At 49.4% G+C, this 16924-nt stretch overlaps 2 protein-coding genes across 3 annotated transcripts; one reads left to right on the top strand and one right to left on the bottom strand.

Annotated features, from left to right (window-relative positions):
- The first annotated feature begins 79 nt into the window (after positions 1–79).
- On the top strand, positions 80–11854 carry LOC137606688 (calpain-5-like). Of its 2 annotated transcripts, XM_068332069.1 has the most exons (12): positions 828–1776; positions 1845–1976; positions 4031–4239; positions 4360–4552; positions 5068–5261; positions 7368–7445; positions 7636–7831; positions 7905–8027; positions 8092–8288; positions 8351–8472; positions 11036–11172; positions 11250–11854. In XM_068332069.1, the coding sequence occupies exons 1-12, from the start codon at positions 1612–1614 to the stop codon at positions 11430–11432; spliced, it is 1929 nt and encodes a 642-aa protein (XP_068188170.1). In that variant the 5' UTR covers positions 828–1611; the 3' UTR covers positions 11433–11854. The 2 variants fall into 2 exon arrangements, with proteins under 2 accessions (XP_068188169.1, XP_068188170.1); XM_068332068.1 differs by adding an exon at positions 80–219 and having other exon boundaries at positions 1603–1776; positions 7636–8027; positions 8092–8472.
- On the bottom strand, positions 3168–4157 carry LOC137606691 (olfactory marker protein-like). The gene has a single exon (XM_068332073.1). The coding sequence runs from the start codon at positions 3747–3749 to the stop codon at positions 3240–3242; it is 510 nt and encodes a 169-aa protein (XP_068188174.1). The 5' UTR covers positions 3750–4157; the 3' UTR covers positions 3168–3239.
- Positions 11855–16924: the final 5070 nt, after the last annotated feature.

Genomic DNA, 16924 nt, shown 5'->3' with positions numbered 1-16924 from the left:
TTATTTTGAAATCCCGATCTGGTGGCTTCCGGCGCGGCGCGGCTAAGCGCCGCCATCTTGACGCTGCTCGCTGCGGAGCGGAGCGGAGACGCGGTGCGGATCCCAGGAGCGCCAGGAGAGAGAACCGGACCTGCCGGACCCCCCAGGAGGACCCGAGGGACAACCGCGTCGCTACGGGAGAGGCCTCAGCCCCGGTAACCGGCCCCGGTCCCAGCGCAGGTAACGGAGCCGGTAGCGCTGCCTCAGGTGTGCAGAGGGAGGGATGCTGCGGACGGAGAGGCGGCGGCCGCCCGGAGCCGCTCGGAGCCGCTCGGAGCCGCTCGGAGCCGCTCGGAGCCGCTCGGAGCCGCTCGGAGCCGCTCGGAGCCGCTCGGAGCCGCTCGGTGTCCCCGGAGCTCCGGCGACCGACCGACCGACGGACGGCGGAAACACGTCGCGGGGGGTGGGGGCATCTGTCGCACCGTTTGTTGCGCTAAAACAGCGGCGCCGTTTGCGCTGCTTCCAGGAGACGTGATTGGCTGACAGATGTCAACCAATCATCGATCCGCTTCGTGATTGATCACTCTAATTATAAAGCTGCTGCTGGTTCCGATCCACACCTGAGAAAATCAATGAGTTTGATCTGACTGTGATCAATCAACGCGATCAGTGATCGGAAGCGTCTCCTGGACCGATGTGAACGTGACATCCGGTTCAGACCCGGTGCTTCTGGTCCCAGAGATCAATACTGATGTGTATTGATCAGTATTGATCAGGAAATGTGAAGAACACGTCTCACAAGTATGTTCACTTTATTTTAATCAGTCAGTAATGCTATAATCAATCAATCAATCAATCAGCCAATCAGTGCTACTAGAGGTTAGCATTAGCCGTCTCTCCTGCTGAAGCCTTGAGAAGAAAGAAAAGCTGATTCAGCAAAGATTCAGCATTGCAACGGCTAATGCTAATGAAGCAGCTATTGCTAATGAAGCAGCTATTGCTAATGAAGCAGCTATTGCTAATGAAGCAGCTATTGCTAATGAAGCAGCTATTGCTAATGAACCGGCGTCGCGGGGCAAGGAGGAAACCGTTAGTGGTGTCATGTGACCCAGACCAGAGCGGGATTAAAATTGAATTCATTTCCCAGGTTGGGGTTAGCATTAGCATTAGCCGTGTCGCCCCTGCTGTTCTACCTGACGGTGGGATTAGCATTAGCATTAGCCGTGTCGCCCCTGCTGTTCTACCTGACGGTGGGGTTAGCGTTAGCGTTAGCCGTGTCGCCCCTGCTGTTCTACCTGACGGTGGGGTTAGCGTTAGCGTTAGCCGTGTCGCCCCTGCTGTTCTACCTGACGGTGGGGTTAGCGTTAGCATTAGCCGTGTCGCCCCTGCTGTTCTACCTGACGGTGGGGTTAGCGTTAGCGTTAGCCGTGTCGCCCCTGCTGTTCTACCTGACGGTGGGGTTAGCGTTAGCGTTAGCCGTGTTGCCCCTGCTGTTCTACCTGACGGTGGGGTTAGCGTTAGCGTTAGCCGTGTCGCCCCTGCTGTTCTACCTGGCGGTGGGGTTAGCGTTAGCATTAGCCGTGTCGCCCCTGCTGTTCTTCCTGACGGTGGGCGTGTCCTCAGGGCTCCAGGATGTTCTCGTCGGTGAAGGCCTTCGATGGGCAGCAGTACTCGGCCCTGAAGCGGGGGGCTCTGCAGAGCGGCCTGCTCTTCGAGGACCCCCGCTTCCCCGCCGTCGACGACTCGCTGTTTCTCCACGGCAACCGGATCGGACGCGTCGTCTGGAAGCGGCCGCGGGTGAGTGAAGGCGTGACGCCGCCGCCCTGTGTTCCTATCACGTCCTGATTGGTCCGTCCCGTCCCCAGGAGCTGTGTGACGACCCCCACCTGTTCGTGGACGGCATCAGCGCCCACGACCTGCACCAGGGGCAGCTGGGTAACTGCTGGTTCGTGGCGGCGTGCTCCAGCCTGGCGTCCAGAGAGTCGCTGTGGCAGAAGGTACGTCGTTATCTTCTGCTAGCGTTAGCGTTAGCATTAGCTGTGGCGTGAGCCGCGCCTTTTAAAGAGGCGGGTCATTACTGGCCCCTCCCCTCGTGGTCTTCCTCTGTTGCTAGGCAGAAAACAAGGAATCAGACAGTTTGGTTAAAGGTAACGTGTTCAGGATGACTGATGACCTCATTTCCTGTCAGACGCTCCCGTCGTCAAGGAGGCGGCGACGACGACCGATGATCATTAATATTCATGTAATGTAGGCGACGGCGGCCTGTCAACGTACCGACGGGATGGAGGCGTGGCCTCTGGAGTTAACCATGACACGTTAGTGCTGTAGACAGGATCAAGTCCCTCCCCCTCACCTCGTCCGACCCCCGCGTGTCATAACAGGAGGCAGACACACACACACACACACACACACACACACACACACAGACACACACACACACACACAGACACACAGACACACACACACACACACACACACACACACACACACACACACACACACACACACACACACACACACACACACACACAGACACACACACACAGACACACAGACACACACACACACACACACACACACACACACACACAGACACACACACACACACACACACACAGACACAGACACAGACACACACACACACACACATAGACACACACACACACACACACACACACACACACACACACACACACACACACACACACACACACACAGACACACACACACACACACACACACAGACAGACACACATAGACACACACACACACACACATAGACACACAGACACACACACACACACACACACACACACACACACACACACACACACACACACACACACACACACACACACACACACACACACACACCGTCTCCATCCATTCTCTCTTGTGGGATTTACTTCCTCTAAACCCTTCAGGACGACTGTTTGTCAAACAACACAACCCTAACAACTCAACAACAAAACAATAACAATAACACAATAATAACAAACAACTAACAGCACAACAAACAACAAACAGCACAACAAACAACAAACAGCACAACAAACAACAAACAGCACAACAAACAACAAACAACAAACAACATGCCGGTGGTTTGATCTTTATTGATGTTTACATTCTTGAACAGGTAAACACAAACAGGAAGCGGACGAGTCGCTCCGATCAAAGAGTTCCTTCTGGAAAAGCGGGGGGGGCTCAGGGGGGATGGGGGTCTCTGAGGTGACATCATCCAGTCGACACTCGGGGCTCCCTTAGGCCCGCCCCCCGTCCCCCCCGTCCCCCCCGTCGGCGGTGAAGGCGATGGCGGCGTCCACCGTCTCGGGGCTGCAGCCTTCGGCGAACGCGAACAGGAAGTACATCACCTTCCTCACCGCCGCCAGCTCGGCGATCCTCTCCCCGAACTCGTGGGCGTCGGCGTCGTAGCAGCGGACGGGGGCGTTGCCGCCGTCGCCCGCCGCCCTCCAGAAGGTGCCGGCGGGCTCCAGCAGCTGGCGCGTCATCAGGTGGGTGAGGTCGGGCGTCCACAGCTGCGAGGTGGCGGTGACGGTGAGGCGCCCCACCTGGGCCAGACGCACCGACCAGCGCGAGAAGCGCAGCGCCGGCGTGGGGAAGTCCAGGCGGTACACGGCCTCGTGGGGCAGCAGCAGCCGCTCGCCGTCCTGCCGCCGCGCGCCGCGCTGCTGCAGCGACTGCACGCGCAGACGCATCACCTCCGTCAGCTGCGCGTCGGGGCGGAACGCCAGCTGCAGCTCGCCAGACATGCTGGGGCGTCGACCGTCAGCGGCGTCTGCTCCACTCCGAGGCTCCGAGGCTGAGTTGACGTGGGGGGGAGGGGGCGGAGCCGCGAGGCGCTAGGCAGCAGCCAACGGCGGCGGTTACCACGGCGCCTTCAGGGACGCTTGTTTGTCTCACGTTAGCATCCGGACCGGAGCGCCGGGTCTCGGGGGCGCGTTCGTCCCACGGGTGGAGTCACGGCGCCCCCCCAGGAGGCTTGGTTTCTTTGTGATGCAGGTTAGCTCACTTGTAGCTCCTCCCCCTGCAGGTCATCCCTGATTGGAAGGAGCAGGAGTGGGACGCGGAGAAGCCCGACTCCTACGCCGGCATCTTCCACTTCCGCTTCTGGCGCTTCGGGGAGTGGGTGGACGTGGTGATCGACGACCGGCTGCCCACCGTGGACAACCAGCTGGTGTACTGCCACTCCAGCGACAGCAGCGAGTTCTGGAGCGCCATGGTGGAGAAGGCCTACGCCAAGTAGGGCTGAGCCCGACCCCTGACCCCATGACCCCTAACCCTGTAACCCCTGACCCTGTGACCCCTAACCCCACCCCGAAAGCGTGTGCCTCATGTGGACCAATGGCGTTGCGTCTGCAGGGTGTACGGCTGCTACGAGGCTCTGGACGGGGGGAACACGGCGGACGCGCTGGTGGACTTCACGGGGGGCGTGTCCGAGCCCGTGGACCTGCTGGAGGGCCAGATGGCCACCGACGAGGGGGCCCGGGGCCAGCTGTTCGAACGGGTCCTCAAGGTCCACAACAGGGACGGGCTGATCAGCTGCTCCATCAGGGTGAGACCCCGCCCCCAGGGGGAGAGCCCCGCCCCTACGGGACCGCCGGGGGCGGGGCTTACACCATTGAACCACCTCTGTTCAGGTGATGATGTCTTGATGGTTGTTCAGATGATGATGTCATCGACTGTTGTTGTTTAGCGGTGATGTCACGGCTCTGGGGGGACTCTGATTGGTGTTTGGCTGTGACTCCGGTCGCATCCAATCACAGAGCTCAGAGATGATGTCATCGCTGCTAAATCGGATGAGAGCTCCAGATTAACGGCGTTGTAATCCAACACGACAACAACTCATGTCTCCAGACGCTGAGGGGAGGGGCTTGTGGCTCTCACGTCTCAGACGCCAAGGGGAGGGGCTTGTGGTGCTCACGTCTCCAGACGCCGGCGCTCCCTCCCAAAGGAGAAGGGCTTGTGGCGTCTCAGCAGAAGCCCCTCCCCGCTGGTGTGTAACTGCTCCCTGTTGTCACCTGACCGGTACCGGCCCCGTGTGTCTGACTGTTGGTTCCCGTTTCCTAGGCGACGACGGTGGAGGACATGGAGGCGCGGCTGGACTGCGGTCTGGTGAAAGGCCACGCCTACGCGGTGACGGACGTCAGGAAGGTGCGGCTGGGACACGGCCTGCTGGCGTTCTTCAAGTCCGAGAGGCTGCACATGATCCGCATGAGGAACCCCTGGGGCGAGAAGGAGTGGAGCGGCCCCTGGAGCGACAGGTACCCGCAGGGGCCCCTGGAGCCACAGGTACCCGCAGGGGCCCCTGGAGCCACAGGTACCCGCAGGGGCCCCTGGAGCCACAGGTACCCGCAGGGGCCCCTGGAGCCACAGGTACCCGCAGGGGCCCCTGGAGCCACAGGTACCTGCAGGGGCCCCTGGAGCCACAGGTACCCGCAGGGGCCCCTGGAGCCACAGGTACCCGCAGGGGCCCCTAGAGCCACAGGTACCCGCAGGGGCCCTTTGGTTAGGGTGGGCAAGGAGCTACAGCAGAGCTTCCGCCAAACCTGTACAAACCAGTATAAACCAGTTAAAACCTGTACAAACCAGTATAAACCAGTTAAAACCAGTATAAACCAGTTAAAACCTGTACAAACCAGTATAAACCAGTTAAAACCAGTATAAACCAGTTAAAACCTGTACAAACCAGTATAAACCAGTTAAAACCAGTATAAACCAGTTAAAACCTGTACAAACCAGTATAAACCAGTTAAAACCAGTATAAACCAGCTAAAACCTGTACAAACCAGTATAAACCAGTTAAAACCAGTATAAACCAGTTAAAACCTGTACAAACCAGTATAAACCAATTAAAACCAGTATAAACCAGTTAAAACCTGTACAAACCAGTATAAACCAGTTAAAACCAGTATAAACCAGTTAAAACCTGTACAAACCAGTATAAACCAATTAAAACCAGTATAAACCAGTTAAAACCTGTACAAACCAGTATAAACCAGTTAAAACCAGTATAAACCAGTATAAACCAGTTAAAACCAGTATAAACCAGTTAAAACCAGTATAAACCAGTTAAAACCAGTATAAACCAGAACTGGTATAAACCAGAATAAACCAGTATAAATTAGAACAAACCAGTGTAAACCAGAATAAACTAGTTTAAACCAGTATGAACCAGTGCAGCTCAGCTGAATCTGGTGGTTTTAAATCAGCCCCCCCCACCCCCACCCCTCTGAATTATTGATCGCCCTGAGACAGATGTTATTAAAGCGTGTCTTCCTCTTCAATCAGTCGCTGCTGAATTATTGATTGATGACCAGTTAAACCAGACAATTGATCAGTGATCAGCTGGTAAACGACAGGAAACGACCTGACAAGAACCAACGACTAGCTTCACGCTAACGCTGGTTTAACTAACACCGGCTTAACTAAAACTGGTTTAACTAACACCAGTTTAAACTAACTAAACTAACACTGGTTTAACTAACACTGGTTTAACTAATACTGGTTTAACTAACACCAGTTTAAACTAACTAAACTAACACTGGTTTAACTAACACCAGTTTAAACTAACTAAACTAACACTGGTTTAACTAACACTGGTTTAACTAATAGCGGTTTAGCTAACACCGGTTTAACTAACACTAGTTTAAACTAACACTGGATTAAACTAACTAAACTAACATCAGTTTAACTAACACTGGTTTAACTAATAGCGGTTTCACTAACACCAGTGTAAACTAACTAAACGAACACCGGTTTAACACCGGTTTAACTAATACTGGTTTAACTAACACCAGTTTAAACTAACTAACCTAACACTGGTTTAACTAATAGTGGTTTAACTAACACTGGTTTAACTAATAGCGGTTTAACTAACACCAGTTTAAACTAACTAACCTAACACTGGTTTAACTAATAGTGGTTTAACTAACACTGGTTTAACTAATAGCGGTTTAACACCAGTTTAAACTAACTAACCTAACACTGGTTTAACTAATAGTGGTTTAACTAACACTGGTTTAACTAATAGTGGTTTAACTAACACCGGTTTAAACTAACTAAACTACCACCGTTCAGCTTAACTAAAGTGACGATGATGCTCACTGGTAGTTAACAGACTAGTTAACAGTCATCAGTCCAGTGGGTCCACAGAAACGTTAGCCGTTAGCTGCAGGCTAGCCTGGTTAGCATTAGCTGTAAACCTGTAAACACAGAGATGCATTTAAACATGTGATCTGTGGTTGCCATAGCAACACAACCCTCAACAACTGATGGAGGAGTGGCCAACGCACTGTTTGACAAACTGACCTGATCGACCAATCAGCATGAAGGAGTCTCAGGCGCTCACCCCCCTTTCCCCCCCACAGCTCAGAGGAGTGGAACAAGGTGAGCAAGAGTGAGAGAGAGAAGCTGGGCGTGACCGTCCAGGACGACGGCGAGTTCTGGTGAGAACCGATAACGGAACCGATACAGGGTTATTGATCCATCAGTGTGATGCATGCTGGGAGCTCTCGTCTGATTGGCTGCTTGAGGAACAAGAACCCTAGAAGCTGAATGATGATCAAAGTGTTGCTGTTGCATAAATCTGAGTGGACATTGATTGATTGATATTGATCACACCCCCGGCCCCCCCAGGATGACCTTCGATGACTTCTGCCAGTACTTCACGGACCTGATCCTCTGCCGCCTCATCAACACCTCCTACCTGAGCATCCACAAGACCTGGGAGGAGGAGGTGATGCGGGGCTCCTGGGTCCCCCGCCAGGACCCCCTCCGCAACCGCTCGGGGGGGTGCATCAACCACAAGAACAGCTTCCTGCAGAACCCCCAGGTGGGCGTGGCTCTGGTGTGCGATGAGCGGCTTGTGGGCGGAGCCCTGTTGGACGGGTGTGTGTGTCTTCCAGTACGTGTTCGATGTGAAGAAGGTGGAGGACGAGGTTCTGATCTGCCTGCAGCAGAAGGAGCGCCGGGCCACGCCCACCGAGGGCAAGGGGGAGAACCTCGCCATCGGCTTCGACATCCACCGGGTAGGAGCGCGCCGTGGCCCCCCCCACCCCATGGGCTCACGCTAATACCCCCCCCGTCCCGCAGGTGGAGCTGAACAGGAAGTACCGCATGCACTCGGCCCAGCAGAAGGTGGCGGGCTCCATCTACATCAACTCACGCTGCGTCTTCCTGCGCCAGGAGCTGAGGGAGGGGCGCTACGTCATCATCCCCACGACCTTCGACCCCGGCCAGCAGGGAGACTTCCTGCTGCGCGTCTTCACCGATGTGCCTTCAGACTGCAAGTACGTCAGGACTGTTCTAGACCCGCCCCGCTGGTGTTAACCCCACCCCCTCTGCCCCCCAGGGAGCTGAGCCTCGACGAGCCGCCTCAGACCTGCTGGACGGGGATGTGTGGGTACCCCCAGCTGGTCACTCAGGTCCACGTCCTGAATGCCGACGGGCTGCAGGGACAGGACTCCAACGGAGGTGGGCCCCCCCATAGAGGTACCGCTAGTCCTCAACATACAAACAAGGGCTCCAGAGGGTGTAAGTCAGAATGAATTAAAATAACTCTATGATCTCCATCAGAGGTCATTTAAATGTCATTACTACTGTAAATACTACAGTAATGTCATTACTACTGTAAATACTACAGTAATGTCATTATACTGTAAATACTAGAGTAATGTCATTATACTGTAAATACTACAGTAATGTCATTACTACTGTAAATACTACAGTAATGTCATTATACTGTAAATACTAAAGTAATGTCATTACTACTGTAAATACTACAGTAATGTCATTACTACTGTAAATACTACAGTAATGTCATTATACTGTAAATACTAGAGTAATGTCATTATACTGTAAATACTACAGTAATGTCATTACTACTGTAAATACTACAGTAATGTCATTATACTGTAAATACTAAAGTAATGTCATTACTACTGTAAATACTACAGTAATGTCATTATACTGTAAATACTAAAGTAATGTCATTACTACTGTAAATACTAAACTAATGTCATTATACTATAAATACTAAAGTAATGTCATTATACTGTAAATACTAAAGTAATGTCATTATACTGTAAATACCGTACTAAAGTAATGTCAGTACTACTGTAAATACTAAAGTAATGTCAATATACTGTAAATACTACAGTAATGTCATTATACTGTAAATACTACAGTAATGTCATTATACTGTAAATACCGTACTAAAGTAATGTCATTACTACTGTAAATACTACAATAATGTCATTACTACTGTAAATACTAAAGTAATGTCATTATACTGTAAATACTACAGTAATGTCATTACTACTGTAAATACTACAGTAATGTCATTATACTGTAAATACTACAGTCATGTCATTATACTGTAAATACTAAAGTAATGTCATTACTACTGTGAATACTACAGTAATGTCATTACTACTGTAAATACTACAGTAATGTCATTATACTGTAAATACTAAAGTAATGTCATTACTACTGTAAATACTAAAGTAATGTCAATATACTGTAAATACTACAGTAATGTCATTATACTGTAAATACTACAGTAATGTCATTATACTGTAAATACCGTACTAAAGTAATGTCATTACTACTGTAAATACTACAATAATGTCATTACTACTGTAAATACTAAAGTAATGTCATTATACTGTAAATACTACAGTAATGTCATTACTACTGTAAATACTACAGTAATGTCATTATACTGTAAATACTACAGTAATGTCATTACTACTGTAAATACTACAGTAATGTCATTATACTGTAAATACTACAGTAATGTCATTATACTGTAAATGCTAAAGTAATGTCATTACTACTGTAAATACTAAAGTAATGTCATTATACTGTAAATACTAAAGTAATGTCATTATACTGTAAATACCGTACTAAAGTAATGTCAGTACTACTGTAAATACTAAAGTAATGTCAATATACTGTAAATACTACAGTAATGTCATTATACTGTAAATACTACAGTAATGTCATTATACTGTAAATACCGTACTAAAGTAATGTCATTACTACTGTAAATACTACAATAATGTCATTACTACTGTAAATACTACAGTAATGTCATTACTACTGTAAATACTAAAGTAATGTCATTATACTGTAAATACCGTACTAAAGTAATGTCATTATACTGTAAATACTAAAGTAATGTCATTATACTGTAAATACTACAGTAATGTCATTATACTGTAAATACTAAAGTAATGTCATTACTACTGTAAATACTACAGTAATGTCATTACTACTGTAAATACTACAGTAATGTCATTACTACTGTAAATACTAAAGTAATGTCATTATACTGTAAATACTAAAGTAATGTCATTACTACTGTAAATACTAAAGTAATGTCATTATACTGTAAATACTAAAGTAATGTCATTATACTGTAAATACTACAGTAATGTCATTATACTGTAAATACCGTACTAAAGTAATGACAGTACTACTGTAAATACTAAAGTAATGTCAATATACTGTAAATACTACAGTAATGTCATTACTACTGTAAATACTACAGTAATGTCATTATACTAAGTATATATCATCATACTATACTATACTAAGTTCTATTCCCTCAGACTGACCAGAAACAATTCCAGGACATTAAAACAACACGTAGCATGTAGCATGTAGCTTAGGTTTAGAGTGAAGGGGGAGGAGTTATTGTGGTCAGAGTCAGAGTTGTCATCAGAGATGCTCACCACAACTACTATCTTCACTAGCTTTAGCTTTAGCATCACCATAAACAGTTAGCATCTCAGAAGCCTGACGCTCTGAGATGCTAACAGAGACAATAACAAACAACATGGGGGGGGGGGCGAGTGTTAGAGCTGCGTGAACACAGAGGTGCTGCCCCCCTGGGGGTTGTGGCAGGAAGGGGAACTGCAGGGTGATAGTCAGATCTGGTGAAGCGCGCTTGTATGTTGAGGACTAGCTGTATCGTATTCATTCAGGAACACCCCCCTCCCCATTGAGCCTTCTTACCCGTCTCCCCCCCCAGGTGTGGATCCCTACGTCATCATCAGCTGTGAGGGGGAGAAGGTGCGCTCCCCCGTCCACAGGGAGACCCGCTGCCCCAACTTTGACGTCAAAGGACTGTTCTACCGCAAGAAGCCCAAGGAGGGGGTCCACATCGAGGTGAGGGGCCCCCCAGGCCCAGACCCGGGTCTGTCCATCAGCTCTGCTCTGGACCTCCTCCTCCTCTCCCTCCCCAGGTCTACAACAAGAACATGATCGTGGACTCCTTCCTGGGGCAGGTGGTGCTGCTGAGCGACCCCAGCGAGAGGCAGGAGCAGCACACCCTCCACCTGAGGGACCGGGGCAGTCGCCACGACAACGACCTGCCGGGCACGCTCACTGTGCGCCTCATCACGTCCACCACGCTGACCCACATCTGACCCCCAGGGGCCCCTCATCACCTCCTCATCGTCACCTCCTCTTCATCTCTCTTTGCCTCTTTTGGTTCCTGTTTTTGTTTACTTTTGCGTTTGTTGGGTTAAGCCCCACCCCTCAGCTCATCGACCCCGCCCCTCAGCTCCAGTCGGCCCCGCCCCTCTCAGTGCATGTGCCAACGTCCAAGGGCTGTGTGTTGCCTTAAGGCTGGGTGTGTCCTTCATCATGAGGAGGAGGAGGAGGAGGGGGTCATGCTAATTGTTAGCGTTAGCATAACCCCCCCTCCTTAAAGCGACACTGAACCTGCTAGTGGTTTTATATATCAACATGACGTTACTCTGGATAATTACCCCCCCCATCATCATCATCATCATCATCATTAGGGTGCTCTGGAGCGCATGCAGCACCTCCTACTGTGAACTACAAATGCTAGCCATCAGCAGCTAACCCCCCCAGCCTGTGCCCCCCCCCCACCCCTACCAGGGATGCTTTTTGCCGGTTGCTACGGACGACCCAAACCGCATGTCTTCACCCAGCAGACTGTTTACTGGCGCCGCACGTCCGACTGGTTGTAGCTTAGCGACCGGCGCTAATGAGCGCTAGTCCCCCACCCTGTCCAGCACAGTGCGAAGATTCATCGAGACGTAATCAAGTGCATTATGGGATCGGAGTCGACCCGGCCCCTCTTGTCCCCCTTGGCCGCTCCCCCTGTGTCACATCACCCACTAACAGCGACGCCCCCCCGCTAACGGCGGCGCCACTGCCCGAGAACCGGCAGCTGAGCTTCTGATGGCACAGATCTGAGGCCTGTACCATAAAGCTGGATCACGGCTTAGCCAGATAACTTCAGGTTTAACCTGACTTGACTTGACTTTCCATCGGGCTACGTTGTCGCGGTAACCTATGCTGAACACCTAACCTGCTCCAGATTAGGGTTAGGGTTAGTTCAGGATAAGATCAGCAGGTAGAACAGCCCCACCTACTGACCAATCAGAGCTCAGCAGGTAGAACAGCCCCACCTACTGACCAATCAGAGCTCAGCAGGTATAACAGCCCCACCCACTGACCAATCAGAGCTCAGCAGGTATAACAGCCCCACCTACTGACCAATCAGAGCTCAGCAGGTATAACAGCCCCACCTACTGACCAATCAGAGCTCAGCAGGTATAACAGCCCCACCTACTGACCAATCAGAGCTGAGCAGGTATAACAGCCCCACCTACTGACCAATCAGAGCTCAGCAGGTATAACAGCCCCACCTACTGACCAATCAGAGCTCAGCAGGTATAACAGCCCCACCTACTGACCAATCAGAGCTCAGCAGGTATAACAGCCCCACCTACTGACCAATCAGAGCTCAGCAGGTATAACAGCCCCACCTACTGACCAATCAGAGCTCAGCAGGTATAACAGCCCCACCTACTGACCAATCGGTTCTCCTGAAAACGGGCCGTCCGTTCCCTGAGAACCCGGTGGATCTCGGGTCACAGCTTGTGTGCAGAGCGCTCAGGCAGAGAGAATATTTGGGGATGGCTGTAATCCGGTGGGATTGGCTGAACAATGACTGTAGAAAGGTAGAGGTTTTGGGGGAGGGGTTACATTACATCTGTCAGCTGCTGGAGCCTCACATCAGGAATGGAACGCACCCCAACCCCGCGCTGACAGCCCCACACAGTGTGCATTGACCTGAGGGTCTTTGAGACAGTTCATATATTTCTGAGTGATGTTGGTAATTATTATGATGTCCTGAAATCCCTCGTTGGACGGGTTACAAGCAAGACACAGATAGAATGTCATTGATCAGTGATTTGTTTCAGTAAGTCATGGATTGATTGATTGATTGATTGATTGATCGGTACTTTAATGTATTGTGTTGGCGATGCTGAAAACCTGTGAAGAACACAGTACGTAGAGCTGTTCATAAAGTCACGGGGCTACGATCACATGTCATAACCAAACATGTGGTTCACACACACATGTATGAACACACACATGTTACTGTAGTCAGATACACAAGTGCAGTCATAGTGGGGCAGTAATATTATAATGACACTAACTTCCTCATTGACGCAGTCGGCCATGTTTTCCCAGAGATCCTTGCTCCGTTTGGCAGCTGCAGCTGTGTTGCTGTTTGCTGGATTATTGATTTGTATTGATCGTATTTATTAATTATTATTGTTTGCTCCTCCGTTGTGAAATATGCGTCTCGGGCCGGTTTGTTGCATGTTTGTGATTGGTCGCATGCAGCAAACTCCGCCCTTTTTATGTGAGCGCACACAGATCTAGAGTGGACAAGCCTGGATTGAATTAGTGAGTTGATAGCCGGCTTTATGGGACCGAAAATCTGGAGGGTGGATGTCTGGGTAAGTGAAGCCAGATAAGTAGGAGGAAGCCTGGCTAGGTTAATCCAGCTTTGTGGGACAGGACTCTGGTGTATGTGTGTGTGTGTGTGTGTGTGTGTGTGTGTGTGTGTGTGTGTGTGTGTGTGTGTCTGTGTGTGTGTGTGTTACCTGGGCGGAGGAACCTTTGCACTTTACTCAGCGGACAAGGAGGAAGTCCTGCCAACAACCTGTGCCATGAAACAACAGAAACCACGCCCACCATGTGACCACCCACTTTGACCAATCAGCTGCGACAGGAAGTCGCAGCTTGTGTTCTTTTTTTTAAGTGCCATATCTTCTCGTGCCCCCCCCCCTCCATCATCGACGTCTCGTCGCGTCTCTGAATGTACGACGGCCGTCGGACGACGAGGTCGGTCGTCCGTTACTTGAATCGTCACATGACGTTCAACCAATCACAGACCGCGTCTGTATAAACCAGTCTTGCATGTGTTGTGTTGCGGTCCAGTCACGGCCGTGTGTCGTTGTGTCCGGCAGCTAGCATGTCTGCATCAGCTAGCATGTCTCCAGTGGCGTCATCGCGCTCTAGCGTTAGCCGCAGCCGTTCGGTGCTAATTATCTTCTCTGTGCTCTTTTGTTGTTTCCACAAAATGATTTTTAATAAGATGAGGAAACGTTCTGGTAGGGAGTGTTGGAGTGTGAGCATCAATCAAACGACCGTCAATCAAACAACTAGACTTTTGATCAATGAGTCTGAGCGTTGATCAAAAGACTAGAGAACCACAAACAAGTCTGAGCGTTGATCAAATGAGTGTCAATTAGACAACCAGAGGTCCAGAAACGAGTCTGAGCCTTGATCAAAAGACTAGAGCATCACAAAGGAGTCTGAGCGTTGATCAAATGTGCATCAATCAGACGACTAGAGGTAGATGTTGCCAAATCATGAGTTGTGTCCAGGGACTTTCCATTGGTTTAGCTGCTATGCTAATAGCTATGCTTGCAGCTAAACCAATGTTTAAATACAGTTTATTGTTCTGTGACCTCCAACCTTTTGATTTTCCACCTGTGACGTCACCAGTAGAACAAACACAATTTTAACCCTTTCTCCACTGGATGCAGGTTTGTTAGCGCTACCTATGCTAACATGCTAAACCGGTGGGTGAATGAACGTTCATGAATGCACCAATGTTGCTGTTGTTTAACGATAAACAACATCCTTAATGTTTTTGATCGATGCCAAACATTTGGTTCTGGCGGTTCACATTTTTTAAAACGAAGTTTTTTTCATTCGAACTTTTTATTTTTTGTTGACGTGTCAAAGAAATTTAAATATAAATATAAATATAAATAACGGTCGCGGCGTGACGTGACAGCTGGACAGGAAATGTGGAGAACCACAACGGTGCCAAACGATGTCATGTGATAGTGATGACATCATACTTTGTTTCAGTTCAACCACACACACACACACACACACACACACACACACACACACACACACACACACACACACACAGGGTGGCTTTTGTTCACACATGTTGGCGTTTTCTGTAGCGAAGAGCTTCACACCACCACATCATCATCAGTTTGTTGTTTGTCCGTGGCGTCGGTCTAAACGTGGACACGCCCCCTCACCAATGGTTTATGAGAAAACAAACAAATAAACAAAACAACAGTAAACTAAACGTTTAGCTTCCTAAAGGAGCCACCTTTAGCATTGACGGCGCTTCACTAACTGAACGGGTCTCCAGCGGTCCTCAAGCCCTGATTGGCTGCTTTTCCTTCCTAGGGTTAGCGTTAGCACTGCTTCACGCTATTTTTATTTATTTAACCTTTATTTTATTTTAGCTATCGAGGTCGGTTAGTGTTAGCACTGCTACACGCTATCATTCGTGACTCAGCGTCAAAGGGTTGTAAACAGATACTCTATTACTGCTAGCATGTAGCCTGCTTTAACTCCAACCATTAAGAAACCAATTTGAGAACCAATCAGAATCCAGATGAGGCCCCACCCCCAGGGGGGGAGTCGTGATGAAGCTCAGAGGGCGTGTCACGCTCATCTTCATCGCTGCGTCTTGTGTTCCGTCTTGAATCCGACGGTTGCTACGGGATACCTTCAGTATTCGTGTCGTTTCTACGGAGGCGGGGTCGCATGGTCGCGTCCAATCGGGGACGAGCTCGTGTTCTCGTATTTTTCTGACGTTTGTTACCCGCAGACGGATTAGCGACCGCCTCGTTCGATGCGTCTGTCTTTGTGACGACGACGTCGGATCAGTATTTTATAACCTTGCTAGTTTTTTTACCCACGTTCCCCGGCGCTCCGGGCCGGTGCGTTCACTGGTAGCTGGTCGTCTCGTCGTGTGCTCGTCGCTTCATTTCGTTTCGACGCTCGTCGGTTTCGTTCCACTGTGGTCGTTTTCTAGCTTTAACCTGAAATGACTTTTATTTTCTATTTAATGTCAACTTGTGGCATGAATTTATATATAAATAAAATCAAAACACGAAACTGAACGTTCGTCTCGTCTCATTTGGTCCCAATTTATGTAAAAAAATAAACGTATTAGCTTAGCTTGAATTTCTTAAGCTAATATGTTTATATTTTTTTACATAAATTAAACATTAACGGGGTGGGGTTAGGGTGGGGGTGTGGTTAGGGTGGGGGTGGGGACAACATCGCCATCTCTGGAGCAATTTAATATATGTATGCTAGGTAGCACATGCTATTTATGTTTATGACCTTTATAACTGACAAACATTGTGGGCGTGGCCTTTACGATTTTCCTAAGTCAGAGAGGCGGGATTTATGTTCACAATACTTCAGACAAATTATATGAAAATTTAGGGGGAGGGGTTATTTTATCTCCTGGAGACGATTAAAGATGACATGAAGGTCATAGAACCACACCCACAACCCCAACAAAACCACGCCCACAACCCAACAAAACCACGCCCACAACCCAACAAAACCACGCCCACAACTCCAACAAAACCACACCCACAACCCCAGCAAAACCACACCCACAACCCCAACAAAACCACACCCACAACCCCAGCAAAACCACACCCACAACCCCAGCAAAACCACACCCACAACCCCAACAAAACCACACCCACAACCCCAACAAAACCACACCCACAACCCCAACAAAACCACACCC

The sequence above is a fragment of the Antennarius striatus genome, chromosome 13 (genome assembly GCF_040054535.1).
Source record: "Antennarius striatus isolate MH-2024 chromosome 13, ASM4005453v1, whole genome shotgun sequence".
NCBI lineage: Eukaryota > Metazoa > Chordata > Actinopteri > Lophiiformes > Antennariidae > Antennarius > Antennarius striatus.
The sequence above is the reverse complement of the archived record's forward strand: the minus strand, read 5'-3'. Positions and strand labels throughout refer to the sequence as shown.

What these genes read in the sequence shown, in the direction of transcription:
- LOC137606688 (XM_068332068.1), top strand. Translation starts at nt 1,612, where the DNA reads ATGTTCTCGTCGGTGAAGGCCTTCGATGGGCAGCAGTACTCGGCCCTG. An exon ending in GTGGAGAAGGCCTACGCCAA is followed by an intron (nt 4,240 to 4,359) that starts GTAGGGCTGAGC and finishes TTGCGTCTGCAG; the next exon opens with GGTGTACGGCTGCTACGAGG. An exon ending in TCGGCTTCGACATCCACCGG is followed by an intron (nt 8,028 to 8,091) that starts GTAGGAGCGCGC and finishes CCCGTCCCGCAG; the next exon opens with GTGGAGCTGAACAGGAAGTA.
- LOC137606691 (XM_068332073.1), bottom strand. Translation starts at nt 3,749, where the DNA reads ATGTCTGGCGAGCTGCAGCTGGCGTTCCGCCCCGACGCGCAGCTGACG.